Source organism: Crinia signifera, chromosome 3 (genome assembly GCF_055691185.1).
Source record: "Crinia signifera chromosome 3, ASM5569118v1, whole genome shotgun sequence".
Classification (NCBI taxonomy): domain Eukaryota; kingdom Metazoa; phylum Chordata; class Amphibia; order Anura; family Myobatrachidae; genus Crinia; species Crinia signifera.
The window spans coordinates 183804366-183823489 of record NC_139219.1 but is presented as its reverse complement, the minus strand read 5'-3'; the positions used below and the strand labels follow the sequence as shown (position 1 = coordinate 183823489).

The 19124-nt window shown below is 42.4% G+C and overlaps 1 protein-coding gene across 3 annotated transcripts in view; it reads right to left on the bottom strand.

The window, feature by feature from the left end:
• MAP3K7 (mitogen-activated protein kinase kinase kinase 7) overlaps positions 1 to 19124 on the bottom strand; it is a 64390-nt gene that overhangs the window by 21768 nt on the left and 23498 nt on the right. For 2 of the 3 annotated variants that reach the window (XM_083177038.1, XM_083177039.1), the window contains exons 2-8: positions 15344 to 15454; positions 13373 to 13438; positions 11826 to 11871; positions 6544 to 6682; positions 5972 to 6096; positions 1684 to 1812; positions 920 to 1050 (exon numbers count right to left, since the gene is read on the bottom strand). In XM_083177038.1, coding sequence (XP_083033164.1) covers positions 920 to 1050; positions 1684 to 1812; positions 5972 to 6096; positions 6544 to 6682; positions 11826 to 11871; positions 13373 to 13438; positions 15344 to 15454 — 747 coding nt within the window. Of the gene's footprint in view, positions 1 to 919; positions 1051 to 1683; positions 1813 to 5971; positions 6097 to 6325; positions 6407 to 6543; positions 6683 to 11825; positions 11872 to 13372; positions 13439 to 15343; positions 15455 to 19124 lie in introns of those variants that run through there. The other variant, XM_083177040.1, reaches the window with a different exon arrangement.

The following is a 19124-nucleotide window of genomic DNA, read 5'->3' as shown; positions in this document are numbered from 1 at the left end:
GTGGCGCAAAACCAGGCAGTACACTAACCCACTCCAGAACGTGTTCCGGCAGCGGGCATCAGAGCAGCACCTGAAAAATTCAGTTTACGTCCCCCCCCACCCCCCCACTAAGCTCCCACGTCACAGACATGCCACATTTCTAAGCAGCATGACCAAATTAAAATTTTAAATATACGAGCAAAGCTCTCTAGAGCTCCAAAGTGTTCATCCTCTCCTGAGAGCACATTTTTCTAAACTGAGCTGTGGGAGGGGGAATAGAGGGGAGGAGCCAGCACATCCTGTTTGAAGTTTTATGTGCACAGGCTCCATTGGACTCCATCTATACCCATAGTACTAAGTGAATCCCCAGTATCCCTTATGGATGATAGAGAAACCTAAGTTACTACATGGGCAGTCTATTCAACCACCACTCAAGTTAGTATTCTGACCAGAAATGAAGCCATGGGCCCAGTGCTTTGAGGCAGCAATGCACCACTGTGAAATACACATTCTGCACATGTGAGATCCCCATTCCAATGTTGATTATGGACAATGGTAGGGAGACTGCCAATAAAACATAAGCACTTAGACTAATACATATAAGTGAAAGATTCACAGATCAAAGGGTTAGAAAGCTTAGTGGAGTAAGATAGGATATTAAGATGAATCACTTGAAAATTTTTGTCCCACTTAGAAAATTTGTTAACCACTAGCTTAAAAAAAAAAAAAAATAATAATAAAAAAATTGCCTATTACAGTAATGTTAACATAGAAAAAGTGGTATTCCCTGCAAGCAAAAACTGTTTGACATCGGAAGTGATGTCATGAAGAATAATCATTATATTACATAAACCTAATCCATACCATGCACTTTTAAACTCTAGCTGCTGAATTAATGCTCTCTTATAATACAAGATCTAAAAACAATGATAATGCTTGCCTGCATAAGATGCGTCATTATCTTCACAATCTCCTCCATTGAAGGTCGTTTAGACGGATCTTTTGACCAGCAGCGAGTCATTAAACTTTCAATAGGCTTAGGTAAATTTTTAATTAGAGGTGGTCGAGTACCTGGGAATTCATGAGAGAAAGTAATTATGGATGGATTAAAAGCACTGATGAACACAACTGTACCCATAATACGAAAAACAAAACAGTGTTTATGGAGAAATAACACACATCTGACAAGACTACAGGGAACTCAACTACACATAAAACAACCCTTACATTTAGTATTCACTTCTTTCTTTATCCAGTTTCAATATTGTGACAATTATTATTACAGAATAAATGCTTTAGGTCAATAAATCTCACAACCTAAATTTTTACATTATAAAAAAAAAAAAAAAAAAGTATATATACACACACACATATATATATATATATATATATATATATATATATATATATATATATATATATATATATATATATATATATATATATACACATACACACACACACACACACACACACACACACACACACACACACACACTAATTTATCATAACCTATAAGAATTCTTGTGAGTGAAAAGTTTTTATTTTAAACTCAATGTTAATTCCATGGTATTAAGTGATTAGTAGTTGCTACTAAAGTAGGAGACAATTCACATAATACCACATACATTTATTGTTTTGCCTTCATAAACTTCCCACACAATACAATAGACTGGTATGTAATGAAGATAACCAATAACTCACCATTGTGCACTGCCCACATTATGCGAAAGGCTGGACCACCAATTTCATCAAATGGTTTCCTCCTGGTTATTACTTCCCAAAGAATGATGCCCCAACTGAACACATCACATTTCTCACTGTAGTTACTACCTAAAACACATTTAAAACATGACAGTATATTACATTTATTGGTATCAATCTCTACTTTCAATCCCAATAAAGATACTGGACAGCACTCCCTAGAAAGTAGCAGAATACTAATATTTAAATGTACAATCTACCATCTTTTGCCCAACAGTTATTACAGCTCATCACTTGGTACTCAAAGTGAGAATATATTAAAATTTTACAGAATAAAATTAACGCAATTTAAAACTGCAGGTCTTTCCACACAAATTGTGGGTTCAATTTATACAACAAGCCCTACAGATTATATAGAGTAATAGCTTGTACAAATCTAGGGTTCCCGCTAGGCTGTTTTAGCAGGGCGCTGCGCCCTGCCCGATTTTTCAAGGGCAAAATGCGCCCTGCCCCTCTGGCAGCGCCCCGCTAAAACAGCCTGCCTCCTCCTCTTATCGTGATATCGTGGAAGCCGGCGCCGCAGTATATAGTGGTGCCCGGCGCTTCCCCGGCAGCGGAGCCCCTTCAATGACGATGCTGGCCGGGCCCGCCCCTTTTCCTGATGACGGCAGCCGGGCCCGCCCCTTTCCATCACGACGCGGCCCGGGCCTGTCCCTTTTGTGACGTAGGCGTCACGGGACCGCCCCCTTGACGATGCCCCCCGTGCAGTGGCGCCCTGCCTGCCCCGGTTCCTAGAAGGAACACTACAAATCTATCTATATAAAAGCCTAACTACAGTTGGAGCCCCAGTCAACTTTATTCCTTAGGTCATGGCTCACCATATCTCTCCTATTATTCTCAGCAGCAATACAATACATAGAACAATACAGTAGGGAGATTAGCATAGTAATCCTATAAATCACTTAATCCAATTAAATGACTCAATTAGGCGGGCTCCATCTGTACTCCCCACCTCTGATGTGAAGTACCGCCAGTGACCAATAGAGGACACTCAATGGTCCAAATTCCTCCTTAATAGAAAGCGAAAGCAAAATGATCTGTTTTAATAACTTGCTGGATATGGAGAGAGGGGACTAGGAAAGCAGAGATTGGAGGCAGGGCTGCTATCAGAAATTGTGGGGCCCGGAACTGAAAATAGGCAGGGCCCCCTTTTCCCCTTCTTGAACACCCGGCTTGCCTGGTAAGATCTCCGGTGTTGGCAGCACTGGCTACACTACATCGCTTCATGGGAAATGTGAACTTTGTTTACGACAAATACTTGATGGCTGCCCATATTGGAGGTAGAAGCAGACATGGACTAATAGTGTGCACACAGGGTGAAATATGCACTATTTTTCTATTTGACTTTGCTTATAGAATTAAAAAGTAGTCATCGAGTATTCCCGTGGCGATCGGTGGCCATGCAGGGGACTGTGCCACTTCCTGACATCTATTGAACCAAGTAAGCATTATTTTATTTGCCTCAAGAGGCTTTAGTTAAACTTTAAACATATTTCCGGGTCATGTGACCTGGACCAAATATTGCCCATCCTGATGGGATATCCTTAGACAGGTGTGTATGTTCCTTATTTTATATGTACTTCGAATATCTTATTTTTAAGTTGATTATACATTTGACTGCCTCCTGACCTAATAAATATGAAATAACCAAGTTTTACAAGACGGTTCATTTGATTGTTCCTAATTAACCTACATGTGTGTATTACTCCTAATTAATAGAGAGGTATATATGGAGCTGTTTCAAACTGAGAGTACACATTGGCTCCTGAGGAAGCCGGAGTGCTACAGTATATCCGGGGAAACGCGTTGAGCACTTTATACACCCCCAACTGGCATCTATACCATCCATTGGTTGCTTGTCCTGAGAATCCACTACTTCATCACTGGACACTGCATTTGGGACATTTGCTTTGTCCCTAATTAACCAGCATATTAAGTGGATCTCATCTCAAGGACTCCAGAGTTCCTGGAATTTCAGTGTACTTTAACTCCTTCCCGACGAGGCCTTTTTTGTTAATTTTTTTTTTTTTTTCCTCCTCGCGTTCAAATAAGCGTAACTTTTTTAATTTTCCGGCTATATAGACACGAGGGCTTTTTTTTTGCGGGACAAGTTGTACTTTTTAATGGTACCATTTACTATACCGTATAATATTCTGGGGAATCAGGAAATAATTCAATGTGGGGTAAAAAAGAAAAAAAACGCAATTCCACAATTTTGCGCTGGTTACGTTTTTTTTGGAGTTCATAGTTCGTTTAAAATGATGGGTTATCTTTATTCTATGGGTCGTTACGATTCCGGTGATACCAAACTTATATAGTTTTCGTTATGTTTTACCACTAAAAAAAAAAATAGAAACTTTTACGGTTTTTCTAATTTGCGTCGCCATGTTCTGCGGCTTATAACTTTTTTATTTTTCCACCTACGGACCTGGGTGAGGGCTCATTTTTTGCGGGCTGAAGTGTACTTTTTAATTAATACCATTATGGGATATGGGCGACTTTCTGATCTCTTTTAGTTATTTTTATTTGGGTAGGCGATGCGACCAAAAAACGTAGTTTTGGCGTTGGGAATTATTTTCCGTTTACGCCTTTAACCGTGCGGGATAACTAATGTTATATTTTAATAGATCGGACTTTTAGGAACGCGGCGATACCAAATATGTTTATTTTTTTTATTTATTTATTTTTATTTGTGAAATGGGGAAAGGGGGGTGATTTGAACTTTTAATATTTTTTTATTTTTTTTTTATTTTTAAACTTATTTTTTTTTTTTTTTTTTTTTACTTTTACTACAAGGCCCCCTAGTGTACTTGACCACTAGGGGGCGCGATCGCCTGTACCAGGTTCAGCCATAGAGCTCTATGGCTGAACATAGTGATTTTCAGCACTTCCTATTACATCCTGCCTCAGGCAGGATGTAATAGGAATGCCGACACGGCCAGCACAGGGGTCTACATTAGACCCCTGGCTGCCATGGCAACCGATTGGCACCCTCCGATCTCGCCGCGGGGGGCCCCGATCGGCGCCGGAGGGGGGCGCCCCCCCTCCGATCAGCTATTTAAGCACTGCGGGCGCTTTGCCCGCGGTGCTTAAAGGGTTAAACGGCCACGATCGGCGAACTCGCCGCTCGTGGCCGTGAGAGCAGGTACCTGGCTGTAATATACAGCCATTACCTGCTCTCTTTCAAGCCAGCTCACTCCGTGAGCTGGCTTGATTCCCCCGCAACCGACATATGACGTAAATGTACGTCATATGTCGGGAAGGGGTTAAGGAGAACATAGGAGACACTTTGCATACGACACTAATATCTTCCAATCTTCTTCAGACTCCACCAGCCAGTGCATAATCATGTAATGGTAATATAAACACTCCAGCTGGAACTGTGTGACCTCATACAAATTCACAGCAAATACAGCTCTAGTTTTAATTCGATTGTATTTTATTTATATCAGTGTGAATTAACAATTTTTATTGTGGTATATATTATTAAGAATATTGTAATTTATAAAAAAAAAAAAAACAATTTTAAAGAGAACCGTCTTGTTATCATTCAGCCAGCGCTGGCATATTTCTTTTTGATCATAATATTTAGGGGAGTGACTACCTCGTGCCAGCTGCTGTTAAATTGCGCAACACACAACCTTCTCTATTCTGCAATATCCACAACTGAAGCATTTTCCTACTGTTTATTATATCTTTCATTACACCCCATTTTCATGTACAGAACACAAACACTGACTGCCACCTAGTCCAATTTTGCGGATTCCACTAAATGTACAAGGTGAGATACAGATGGCTAAGCCCCAGCCATAAAGGTTAATTTACCACTACTAAACATCAGTTAGAAACCTTCGTGGAAGAGCGGGTTGTAAAGAAAAAAAAAATGGTACTTGTGTATTATCACGGTGCCGGTGCACGCAACGTAGTTGGCGTAGTCAGCTACCTAAGTGTAAGCGCACCGGTGCGCGCTCCGTCTGCGGCAAGTTAAATATGGTCAGTGGTTCAGCAGCCATTCCAAATTAAATTTTAACAAGGAGCTTCAGAAATACAGCCGCAGTCAGTTGCTTCACCTTCGCCTCTGACTAACTACGCTGACTGCGTAAGCATTCTGACTGACTACGCTGACTTCTGCGCTGAAGGGACACTACGCTGAATAGGACAGTACGTAAACTACTTAACAGGCTCTGTAATAATAGACAAGTACCAAAAAAACATTAAAACTTTTTACCTTCAAAAACTTCAGGGGCCATCCAAGCAGCACTGCCTTTGTTGTTAGTCATGTGAGTCTGGATATCACAGGCTGTACCAAAGTCACATATCTTCAAAACTGTACCACCAGCTACCAGGAGCAAGCTGTAATGAAAATCACACAGCTCATTACAGCAGGAATTGTGCGATAACAAGTAACTGCATTTCACACATTTATAAAAAAGAACACAAGACAATAATAGTGGACTAGAAAACACAATGGAAATGAAATAACTAAATGTGCCAGATTTGTTTTTGATTTACATGAATGCAATAAGGAGAATTAAAAATGTAAACAAAAAGTACAATAACCAGTACAAACAGAAGTGCCTACTTTGGGCCGGAAGATTTTCTGGCATTTGATATTGTAACCATGCTTTACTCTTCCTCCAAGATACAAAAGTCTAAAAAGGATCTAGGGCAAGGAGAGGAATAAAACTAGCATTTCTGGAGAGCACTAGTGACATTTCTAAGAATTGTTTACTTGAACATAAAAAAAATTATGTCAAAAATAAATAAAAACCCAATGTATATATTAACATAGAAACTTACTTTGGTGGTTTAAGATCTCTGTGAATAAGAGCCTTTGGTTTCATGCTGTGTAAATATGCCACTCCTTGGGCACATTGCAAACACCAACTCATTGCATGAGCAGCTGTATAGTATGGCAGTGGTTCCGCACCATGCAGAACTGCAAAACAAGGATAACAAAGTAAGTTGCAATGCCCTCGCATTGCTTAACTGACATTTTCATTAAACATACTCTAATCTGTGGGGTAGAATATTTACTTTATTTAACCACTCCTCTTCTGCATTAGTTAAATCTATTACATAGCATTTCATTACTGTATATTGATAAAGTGTGCAAATAAGGTAATGTGACTATATTATTAAACTATTGCTGTGAGACTCCTAATGGCAGAATTTTTCAGATTGACAGCTTGGAGCTGGACATAACAGTAGGTCTATTTACATGATCTGACGACCACCCCCCCAAAAAAGAAAAAAAAAATACAGCATCTATTCAGCCAAAAAAGCATGAAGGATGGGCAATAAGTCCTGGCTTGCAGTTATAGCCCCAATTCATCAAAAGCAAGTGAAGATCAAGGCTCTACAGTACGTAGGTCATCTTCCACAACACACAGGGTAAGCCATTTTCCGAAGGCTCTCGCTTTGGGCACACAAACAGGAAAGGGCCTACCCCCAAACTACAGCCACGGATTTAAAAAGTCCACACTGCTCTGGAATGTCAATGTATTGAGCAGCTTTATAATACCCCTTTTCTATCGCACAAATTACCTGGGTCAACGTGCGATGTGAAAGGGCCTTTTCAAATGACTCAGGTTAAAAGAAGGGATATTCCCGGGTCTGTGCAGTGTGAACGGCCCAGGTCCCGTTCACACTATAGGCAGGTGGCAGCTTCAGCTCCAAGCACTGCCTCCTCCCCTGCCCCCCAATGATGCGCCTTCGATCCGCCCTGCCCCCTTTATGAGTAAGCCAGGTCGCTGTGGGTAACTTATATCGCAAACGCCGGGATGCTCCAAGGATGGACCAGTTCCCAGCTCCCAGGTGTAACCAGACATTTGCAATGTGAACGGGGTATAAGAATTTCCCTTCATTGCAACTATGGGGTCCAAGATGATAATAGAAATTTTTCACTGTGCATTCAGTTAGCAACCATTCTGCTGACATTCTCTAAACAGAGATTCAGCCATCAGACGGTCAGTGTGATCGGCCACTCCAGAAAATACATTTCCATTCCTCCAAAGTCCACTGGTGGCCTTCTTTACCCACTAAAGCCATTGTTTGGAGACTTGTGTGCAGCCTCTAAGCCGTGGGAAACACACCAATTCAGCTGTGGAGAAAGTGCTTGTGCGGCCCTAGCTTCCCGTTCTTTGAGTGTGTGCAGATTACTGCTTGTTTTTGCCATTAGACAGTCTACTATCCAAAATATCAGGCCTTACAGCTCCAACAGGGCAGACATTTTAGAATGGACCTGTTGTAATTGTGGTAGCATATGACAGTGCCATGTTAAAAGCTCTTTGATAAGGAGCCGAAGCATAATCCTAGTGTTCATTCCAGCACCTTCTATCTTTGAAAACACATGAAGTTCCACTTCCCTGCCTGGAATGTCGCCATCACCAGGGCTAGTAGGATATCCCTTGATGAACCTATTAGGAAGGGTATCCTACATATTGTAGTGTTAGGTTTTAAAAAAATTGTGAAAAACTCATGTCAACATTTTTACCATGTTGCCCTAATGTAACCAATAGTGGTCAACCTTATTACTGTTAACCTGAAGTCTAGATACCACTAAAGCTCTGTACACACAGAGCAATATGATTGATTGCTGATGAAAAGGAGATGTTGTGCAATATATTGCTACCAGAGATGGTCACTAATGAAAAGGAGATACTGCCGGGGGAAGCCGCAGGGGACACAGCTGTTTGGCAGAAAACCGCTGCTCGCAGGAGCACGCTCCCGGCAATAGTGGCCCCGTATGCACGGGATATGGTTGCTCAGGCTTTACACTTAAAGTGCTTAAGAATTGTTATAGTCAAAGAAACAGCACTAGATTTAGAATATCCAACATGCAGTTACAAACTGGCCCAAGTCAAATATCAATTTTGTGGAGAATGTTACAAATTTCAATCATATGTAACTTGTGTTATGTATCTTTAATAGATCACTGATGTTATCAGACTATGTTCTACAAAGCGAAAGCAGATTACAATATATAGATCTCATACACTCGTACTATTAATATTCTGTTCCGTGAACACACACAAAATATTAGGAATTACTTTCAGACACAGTTTTTCTATCCATTGCTCCAAGAACAAGAGATATATATCAGAGGTCAAGAACATATTAAAACCACCACCAGAAGGAGATACAGAGGTGTCCTCAAACATGCATTAGCTAATGCTGTCATGCCAAACAGCCCCTCTTGGTGCAGCAGGACTAGTGAGCCTCTGATAGCTTGAGGCGGCTTTTGGCCTGAAAACACATCTTAGGTGCTGATTAATTTGATATGCAATACTAGTAGATCAGTCTCTGAATTTGTATACAAAGTGCTATAATATAGCGGCCATAGCTGTTTCTCGAAGAGGTGTTGTGCTCCGTATACAGACACAGTCACATACAACATACAAATCTGGCAAATCAAATGAATCAGAACAGTTGCCTGGGGCACCCATGTCTCATTGCAAGTCAACTAAGATGCACTATCTCTCAGGACCTGCTGCATCTCCAGCTGCATAGTGTATTGTGAATTGATGTAGAAGGACTGTGGTTTTAGAACTTTGCTGCGGATGAGAAAACTCATCATCCAGTTTTAAAAGGTATATACAGACAGATCACCATGCATCCTCAGCAGCAAAGCTGTTAAACCGTGTGAACCAGGCATTCCCAACCACGGTCCTCAAGGCACACCAACAGTGCGGGTTTTAGTGATATCCAGGCTTGAGCACAGGTGACTTAATTAGTACCTGAGTGATTCTGATCTGTGCTGAAGCCTGGATATCACTAAAACCTGCACTGTTGGTGTGCCTTTAGGACCGTGGTTGGGAATGCCTGGTGTAAACATTCATAAAACCTGAATATTGTGGGTATTCTAATGGTGGGTACACATGATGAGATTTCCAACATTTTTCTATTGGATTTTTGCTTCTAGAAGCAAAATCGATTTGAAAGGGCATCGAATGGCTTTTCCACATTCGATCCCGATGCACGTTCGCGTGGAATCAAGTTCCACATTTAACCGTGTGTACCCACTATAAGACTTTTGGTAGCGTATATTTTATACTGTTGGATAAATGTTCCGATACTTTGAACCAGAAGTTTTGTGTCTTGCTTCTTGTCCTTGCTCTGAAGGCCTGTTATTTATCACTGTGTATGTTTATAGATTAGATCTGTGCTGAGTTAAGTGTGTCTGTGCCTTAAGGTAGGCTGAGCCAAGCTAAATGAGTAACTAAACAAAGATGTTGCTAGCGAAATCTGGCTTGCAGCAAGACACTTGGTGAGATACAGAGGATCATTTATTTGTCAGAGACACTACAAAGATCTGACTACTCATTAAAGTACGAGAACATTAGGACTGTTTAGAACAAATGTAAAAGAATATGCTTGAAATAAAGATTTGTTGTGAGGATCATGTGTGCCTATTTCTGAGAGAATAAATCTACAGTATACAAAAAAAGGTGTGGATTTTGTTTCCAGGACAAAATAAGGGCATTTGGCAAATACAAGCGTTTCCATCTGCTTATTGCTGTGTGCTTATTTATGAAGAGGCTGAAAAAGTATAGAAGCCCATGCAGAGTGGTTTAAACTGTGCCTATGAAATATTGTTACGCTGTGTGATCCCGCAGCTCATCTCTCATTGTGGTCCTAAACAGATCGTCTGTCTTTTTAAGAACATGCAATCACATGTTCAACCGCTCAGTGACCTGCATACGATCAGGTCATCTTTATGTATGGCCAGCTTTAGCTTAAGGCCACAATGAGAGCAGGTCAGCTCTCCTTGTGGTCCTAAGCAGATCGTATGTAATTTTTTAAGAACATACAATCGCATGTTCGACTGCTTCATGACCTGCACATGATGAGGTCGTATGCAGGTCGTAAGGCTGTATGGCCAGCTTTAGCTTAAGGCCCCCATACACTATGGGACTTCTCCTTGGGTAAAAGTTGCATACGATCATCGTATGTGGTCCTTTTGCATATGATTACTAATAAGCAATCCCAGCAAGGACTGCGGAATCCGATAAATCTATAGTGCAGGCCTTGCAATCTCAGGTTCCGATGTACACGGGACCGCACATTGGATCTGGGCTGAAACACATACGATATTCGATCCGTCGGAATCGGATGAAAAATGCCCAAGTCATACTAGTGTATAGGCACCTTCATACTTAGAATGGGATATAGGAAAGCACATATCAGTAAACAGTATATAAACATTTAAAACCAGACAGATGAAGCATATGAGACAATCTTGAGATACTTTTCGATTTACGACATACATCATGCCAAAGTATTCAGTATTTTTAGAGGAATGAATACAAAAAAAATAAAAAATAAAAAAAAAATTCCAGGTGGACCTTGAAAGTCATATAAAATGGCGTACATGGTCTTTACCAGAGCATCCCCATAAGCAAAAATTAAGGCATGCTGTAGGCCAGAACTGGCCAACTTGGTCCAACAGTTCATGTTAACTAGATTATACATGGAATTATCATCACACGAAATACACAATTTACAACAGGACATTAGCCTATTTCTTTAGGACCTTGAATGGATATTCAATTTAGGCCAAATAAACATTAGCTTTAATAAAAACTGATAGTTTTTCGCAAATTTTTTTTTTTTTTTTTTAGTATAGCCCACAGAACATTAGAAAGTTAAATTTAAAAAAAAGTGCCTATACACTTGTCCAATTTCACCCGATCCCGACGGATCGGGCCAAGAAGTTGGAGGTATTTGACACCCTGCCGGGCCCGATGCGCATCAGACCTTAGCCAGAGGTCGGACCTGCTGCCTGTCCGACCTCTGACTCTGCCCCCTCCCGGCGGTTGGGGGCACATGCAATACATCAAATGTGAAAGGACAGCATGCTATGTCCCCGGCGGCTCAGGGGGGGACGAGTGGGCCCTACACCTGCAGTAGTGTATGGGCACATTAAGTGAGCAGGAAGAAGAGAGCGAATCGTCAAAACAAACTGGAAGGGATAAAAAATGCATTTCAGTGAAGAACGTAATAACTTAATTACATTATATGAAGTATAGTGAACAAATAGTGATGCTATGTTGCAAAGAAGTTGAAGACTGGCTATTTACCATTATATAATGAGCCTCCTTCAGCATATTCCATAACCAGACATACCTAAAATACAAAAATAAATCTATAATTGAATTATAAAAGAACATTACACTAATGTTGTAATAATAATAATAACAATAATAAAAGCTACTAGCAGAATAAACACAAAGGGTGGAATTCAATTAGGCTTGGCAGCCTACCGCAAGCGAAATGATCCCCCATCCCTATCCAATTAGCCCCAATAACACCAGGAGATATCAGTATTTTTGGTACTTGTTTCCTAGCACGGCCACAATCGTGTGGATCGTGTACCTTTAAGTTAAGGTACACGATCCACACGATGGACCCGATTTCCTTTGAAATCAGGTCCATTTTGCCGGCAAAGGGTCAAAATCGGGGGCATCGCGTCGGTCGGGACCATTAACATTGGTCCCGACGCGACCGACGCGATGCCCCCGATTTTGCCATAGGCTTCAATGTTAAAATATTTTTTAACATTGAAATCGGGAGGATCGCATCGGTCTTGTGCCATTATAATGGCACAAGGTGAGATGGACTTGATTAAGTCCATCTCACCTTTAAAAAAATGTGAAAAATGTGAAATGGGCCAATATGACCCATTTCACATTATAGATCGTATATCGTCGTCACCCCACGATAGACGCCAACCCGAAGCGTGGCGAGCGCAGCGAGCCCGCGAGGGGTGGCGGTGCGCGTCCTCCGACCTCCGTCCTTTTTCATTCCCCTACTATCCACGTCGGCGTGGAGTTGAGAATAGAATAGTGTGGCGAGCGCAGCGAGCCACCGAGCCCGAAGCGTGGCGAGCGCAGCGAGCCCCGCGAGGGGCCGCGTATAACTTCACAGGTATACGCGTGCGCTCGCCACGCTTCGGGCTCGGTGGCTCGCCACACTATTCTATTCTCAACTCCACGCCGACGTGGATAGTAGGGGAATGAAAAGGTCGGAGGACGCGCACCGCCGCCGCTCGCCACGCTTCGGGTTGGCATCTATCGTGGGGTGGGGTTTACGTCGTTAAATTTGGGGGTCTAGGAAATATTTTACATTGAATCCAATGTCAAATCGGGTCCCAGGGACCCGATTTACATTTCATTCAATCAAAAAATCGGGTCGGTCGCATCGCATGCGACCAAATCGCATGCGATGCGATCGACCCGATTTTTCCGACACGACCACCCCGATGTAAATCGGTGTGGCCGTGCTAGGAAACAAGTACCGTATTTTTTTTTATAACTAGGGGCATAACTAGTTCCGTCGCCCAGGTAATGCACAAATCAGTCAACATTTTAAGGTGTCTGTGCATTAACTCCCATTGACAAAGGGAGGGCAACAGAATAGCCTTACTGCTATCCCCTGTAATTTACCCAGTTAAGGCACTTGAACAATGATGATGAAAATGTGACATGAATAACAGAAAAAGGGTCAGGAGATACAAATCAATTTGCAGTATTTCAACTTTGTGGAACCACGCACAGCTGCCTGAACTTCCACCACTTTAATGGAACTATCTTACAGAGATTATTCTTTAAAGGTTTGTAAAACTTACCGGGTTTAGGCAAGCGCCATACAATTTCACAATATTTGGGTGATTCACACGTGACAACTGGCGCAGCTGAAAAACAAATAGTAGTTTAAAAAAAAGCTAGAAAAGTAGTAAATAAAAACAAATTCCTTTCAGTCATCCATTTTATTTGCTGTAACAGTTTAGGGCAGTGAAATGCATGTTAACATTTTGCAAGTCTTAAGGTGCATGCGCACTTTAGGATACGCTACAGGAGCAATATCATTAAATATTTCCACGCAACTCCCGGGAAATTTATACAGTGCAGTGAACAATAGCGCTAATGATATCGTTAGCCCCCGCTCTGAATATGCAGTCATTGACAATAGTCTGCATGTACAGCTGACAGATGTGGTTAACAACCCATGGGAGCGCACATGCTTAATGATCTAGAGCAGTGGTGGCCAACCTGTGGCTCTTGAGCCTCATGCGGCTCTCCCCCTTGTAAAGTGTGGCTCCTGCTCCCACTGCTGCCCGCCGCCCACCGTCTGTCCCAGTCCCCCCTGCTGCCAGTTCCCTGAATCCCTTCTCCTTCTGAGGGGAGGAGAGTGCGCATCGCGCATCTCTCCTACCCCTTACTGTGCATCCTTGTGACTGGGCCGTCCGCCAATAAGAGCTCACGGGCCAGCAGCCAATCAGGAGCCGGCCAGCGAGCATTGATTGGTGGATGGCCCAGTCACAAGGAAGTGAGGGGGAAGGAGACGTGCGGTGTGCTGTGCTGCTCTCTTCGGTGACATGACAGGACTGCAGGGGGACACCAGACTGTCCTCTCCCCGCCTGGCAGCAGCAGCAGCAACGGTGAGTGCTGCTTCTGGGAAATTTGCACTGTGGGGACATAGCAGTTTGTGGCACTGTGGGGGCATAGCAGTTTGTGGCACTGTGGGGGCATAGCAGTTTGTGGCACTGTGGGGGCATAGCAGTTTGTGGCACTGTGGGGGCATAGCAGTTTGTGGCACTGTGGGGGCATAGCAGTTTGTGGCACTGTGGGGGCATAGCAGTTTGTGGCACTGTGGGGGCATAGCAGTTTGTGGCACTGTGGGGGCATAGCAGTTTGTGGCACTGTGGGGGCATAGCAGTTTGTGGCACTGTGGGGGCATAGCAGTTTGTGGCACTGTGGGGGCATAGCAGCTTTTTGACTCTGTGGGGGCATACCAGCTTTCTGGCACCGTAGGGGCATACACGGCACCGTGTGGGGGGCATATGTGTATCTGGCACTATTGGGGGCATATAAATATATGGCACTGCACTAATGGAGGCATATTTGTATCACACCCACCCATGGGGTCAAAATAGACTACGCCCCTTTTTTGGCGCATGCGCCTTCGCCGCGCGCATGATGTAGGCTCTTTAGCTTGACTACCGATATTTTTCGGCTCTTTACCTCTGACCGGTTGGCCACCCCTGATCTAGAGTGTACACACTATACGATATGCAGATCGTTAATTATTGTGTACAATCTTTTATAAGTATACAAATGTGATTCAACTACCGTATGATGCATGCACTATGACGTGATGTGTGGTGGTCTGATGGCATATTAGTACCCACAAAGAACACTGCATCACAAAGCTGTGGTGACACATTGTATCCAATATTTTGTCCTTCAAAAATTTTAAAATGTACCCTACTCGGTGATCACCTGCCTACAAACATTCTAGTGTGAACACAAGATGGTATCTGGTTATTATTTTCTGAGTAAACTGTTCACAGTTGGCAAAGTTTATGGTAGCAAACACCAGATTAATGGAAGTGCCTTTTATTTTCAAGTTATACCCAATAGAAAAACCATGCCTAACTCAAAAAAGTAGTAAACTCTTGAAAACACTGAAATAACCAGTCTTCAGCTGGATAGATCTAAAAAAAGATGTTATTTAGTTTAAAGATGACAAGTCATAACCAATATAGCTGGTCATGTGTGCTTTCATTTCTTAAAGAAAAAAAAAACACGAAATATACCTCAACAATAAAGGCTTTCCTTTCAGATTCACTTTCAATTTGCTTGATAGCCACATCCTTTTCTCGCCATTTTGCTTTACAGACAACACCAAAAGTCCCTCTTCCAACTACCTGTTAAGAGTGAGAGAAAAGATTTAAAAAGATCAAAATTAATGCAAAACATTAAATATAAGTCACACTGTAGCACAGTGGTATCCAACACCAGTCCTCAAGAGCTGCTAACAGTTAACATTTTCCAGGTCTCCTTAAAGAAACACAAGTGAAGTAATTAGCTCCCCCTTTGGATCTTTTAAAATGTACCTAATATACCCCTTTCACATTGCAGCTTTAACACGGTATATTGCCTTTTTTTACCATTTTAAAACCGGGACAGCTGCAATGTGAAAGCTCCATTGTCAATTTACCGGTTTCAGAATACCGGTATTTTGAAACGTGTTAAATGCTGGATCCTCCTACACGTTTAAAAAAGTGAAAAACGGCATTAAACGGTAAAACCCCTTACAGACCGCACTTAAACGGGTAATATAGAGTTTAAGCTATGCAGTGTGAAAGGGTTTCAGGCTGACTGACCCATTTTTTTTTAAACGTTTTAAATTACCGGGTCAATGCCATTTATGCGATGTGAAAGCAGCTTTAGTAATGAGTTCACCTGTGCATTTGCTGGGTGGGCTGGAAAATGTGAACAGTTGGTAGCTCTCAAGGACGGGAGTTGGCTACCCCTGCTGTAGCCACTTCAATGCAGTAACATCCCACAGTCACAAAGCAACGAGTGCCGGATGACTGCCGTCAATTGGGATCCTGCCGGTGCTGACAGGGGCTATCCTCCTTTGTGGGGGTTCATGACCCATAAAGGGAGAACAGAACCTATGGAGAGCGAAGCGAGCCACCAAGGGGCTTCTTTGCGCTAGCCCCCGCTGTCAGAGCACCGGCAGTTGGGATTCCGATGTCGGTATAATGACTGTCTGGATCCTGATTGTAGGGCAGTCATACCACCAAAGCAACACAAGTGTATTATAATTATAGGCAAATCTGAGGAGACTTGTGGATAGTAAAAAGTAAAACAAAGCAGGAGCTCAAAGTAAATGAACTCTGTAGCCCAAATTATGCCACGCAATACATTTTTTCCTCCACTTTCATTGTATTATAGAACTAACAAAGACACCATTGTGAAATTGAGTGGTAATAGCAGAGCTACAATACTGCACATCCTCCATGCTCATGCCAGAAAAAAAAGGGAAAAGAAAAGGGCACTGGCAAATAACTCACAATGAAGGGGGACCTAACAACATGACAGAACATAAAATAAATAGACAGTTGTGTTTTTTTCTCAGCAAAACCAAAAATGCACACCATAAATCTGCATGATGTCCCACAGAGACCCTGCACAACTAGATCATGCAGAAAGCCTGTGCAACTCCAATAGTTATGTGTCCTAAGCTGACAATCCATCTTCCACCTGACCATTCTCGCATTTTCTCCCCAGATGTTCACTTTGTCTCCATGTCTCTGCATGGAAGAGTGTCAGAGGATTTACGGAAAGTGAAATAAACTACATCAATTGCACCTCCCTGATGAACTGTTCTGGTAACCCTGTCAAAGAAATCTGACATTCCGTTGACATAATCACTCCTCAGGGAAACTGTATTGCCTTGTTTTATGCAGATTACTGCATACAAGATAATCAATTCTTCTCCCCTGCAGCATTACCATACATTTCCTTACTAGGGAAATAGCCCTTTTCCATGGCCATCTAAAATCAGAAAGGAGATGTAAGCTCCAAGACGGCATGTACTCTATGCTGCTGCACATACAGAGTATATAGCTTCATAATGTTGAAATAGTTCATGGCAAAATGGTGCATGCTGACAGATTTTTTTTTTTTGTTATATATAATTTTAGGGTTAAACTTGGCTGCAATTATGGTTAGGGATGGGAATCAGGCTGTCTTCCCTTTCGGAACGGACAATCATATTCTAACATGACCCCGAACATCAGAACATGCTGACAAATTCAACCACATCTCTATATGCATTTCGGACTAAACTGAAGAACTGGCAGCAAGTGGGAACTTTATACCAAATATGCTTATTTAGGGTTTAAAAAAGGTGCTAGAATGAACATGTAGTTCCTCTTTCTGGCCTGGGGTGTCCCTCTTGCTTTGATGCTACAGTACTTGTATACTTTGGTCTATACATCAGCATTGACATAGTGTGCCAGAAGTGCCACAGCAGAGAGAGACACCCTTGGCAGGAAAGAGGAACTACATGGGTTTTGAACGGTGCTAGAATGAACACTATTAACATAACATTGTCAAATTTGAATATTATTAAAGGAAGGTTTCACTCAAGCAAAAACAGAACATGTGTCCTTAATCACTGTTCTGGTGTGGATGCATGGGTTGAGCCCATAGGCAGGGGGGCTTAACCTGATGAGGTTGCATCTCATGTGACAATGGGCTCTGCTCTTCCCATAGCATTTTCAGAAAACTCCTTTGATCTTTAAGCGGTGTACACACTGGGGCAATTTCAGCACATATCGCTGGCAATATGGTCGCTGAGCGACCATATTGCCAGTGTATTAATGTGCTGTGGGAGATAAATCACTGGGAGCGTGCTCCCGCTGCCAGCCCTTCAGGGTCACTGGTTGCAGAAGCACGCTCCTCCGATTATGGCTAAAAATTGCTGGTCGCCGGTGCACAATGCACTGTTCACAAGCGACCAGCGATTTCTAGTCAAAATGAGGTAGAGACAGAATAGCTTGCAATTTTCAGCCAAAATCGCTGGTCGCTGATGAACAGTGCAATGAGCAATATATTGCAAGTATATTACTGAGCCATATATTGCTGAGTGATTTTAAGGCAAAATTGCTCAAGGACCAAATCACACCGTGTGTATACAGCTTTAGAAAGTATTTCTAAATGGACATCACATGTCCTTTGAGCATACTAGCATGCCTTTTGATCGGCATTCTGGAATGTTGGATGCGTACTATTAAAAAAAAACTCCACTAATTAATTCATGCTCAGTAACCACAGAGTGTGGTTAGCTGTCCCTGAGTGGATTTCCTTCACTCCATCAGTAATCACCCATTGCTGGCTCCTAGCAATGCATAGTGGGTGGGTAACTAGATTCCACCACCAGGCTTCTACAATGGCACCTGGCACCACCTACTTCCGGGTATGTGCGGTTGCACTGCTGCAACACCTTCTGGTTTGTGTTGGCCAATTCCAACTAGTCCCTCACTATGGACCAGTTTGCAATGAGTAGCTAGCAGAGATTTCAGCTTGGAGACAACAGGCTCAATCCAAGACACAGTCAGAGAAAAAATAGGATTTTAATACCTAACGGTAAATCCGTTTCTCAAAGTTCTTATGGGATACAGGGAAGTCGTTCTTAACGATTGGGAAAAAGAGGATATCCGAAGGAGACAGGCACTTATAAAACTTTATACTGGGTGTACTGGCTCCTCCCCTCTGCTCCCCTCCCTCTAGTCAGTTAATAGAAACTGTGCCGAAGGAGAAGAACAATATGAGAGGAATATGTGTAATATTTACCGTGGTGAGATTCATCCAGCACACCCAACATTCATTCAACATACAAAGACCACTGCAGCTACCACAGAACATGGGAAGTCTCAGGGCCTTAGAACATGTCAATCTTTGACAACTTTTAGAACTGTGTTCCAACTGGAACAACTTAGTAAGAACTATCACCTAAGGGGCGTGGCTTGGACAGGCATGTGAACGGACGGGGAAAAGTGAGCTCCGCAAACCCCTGCCTAT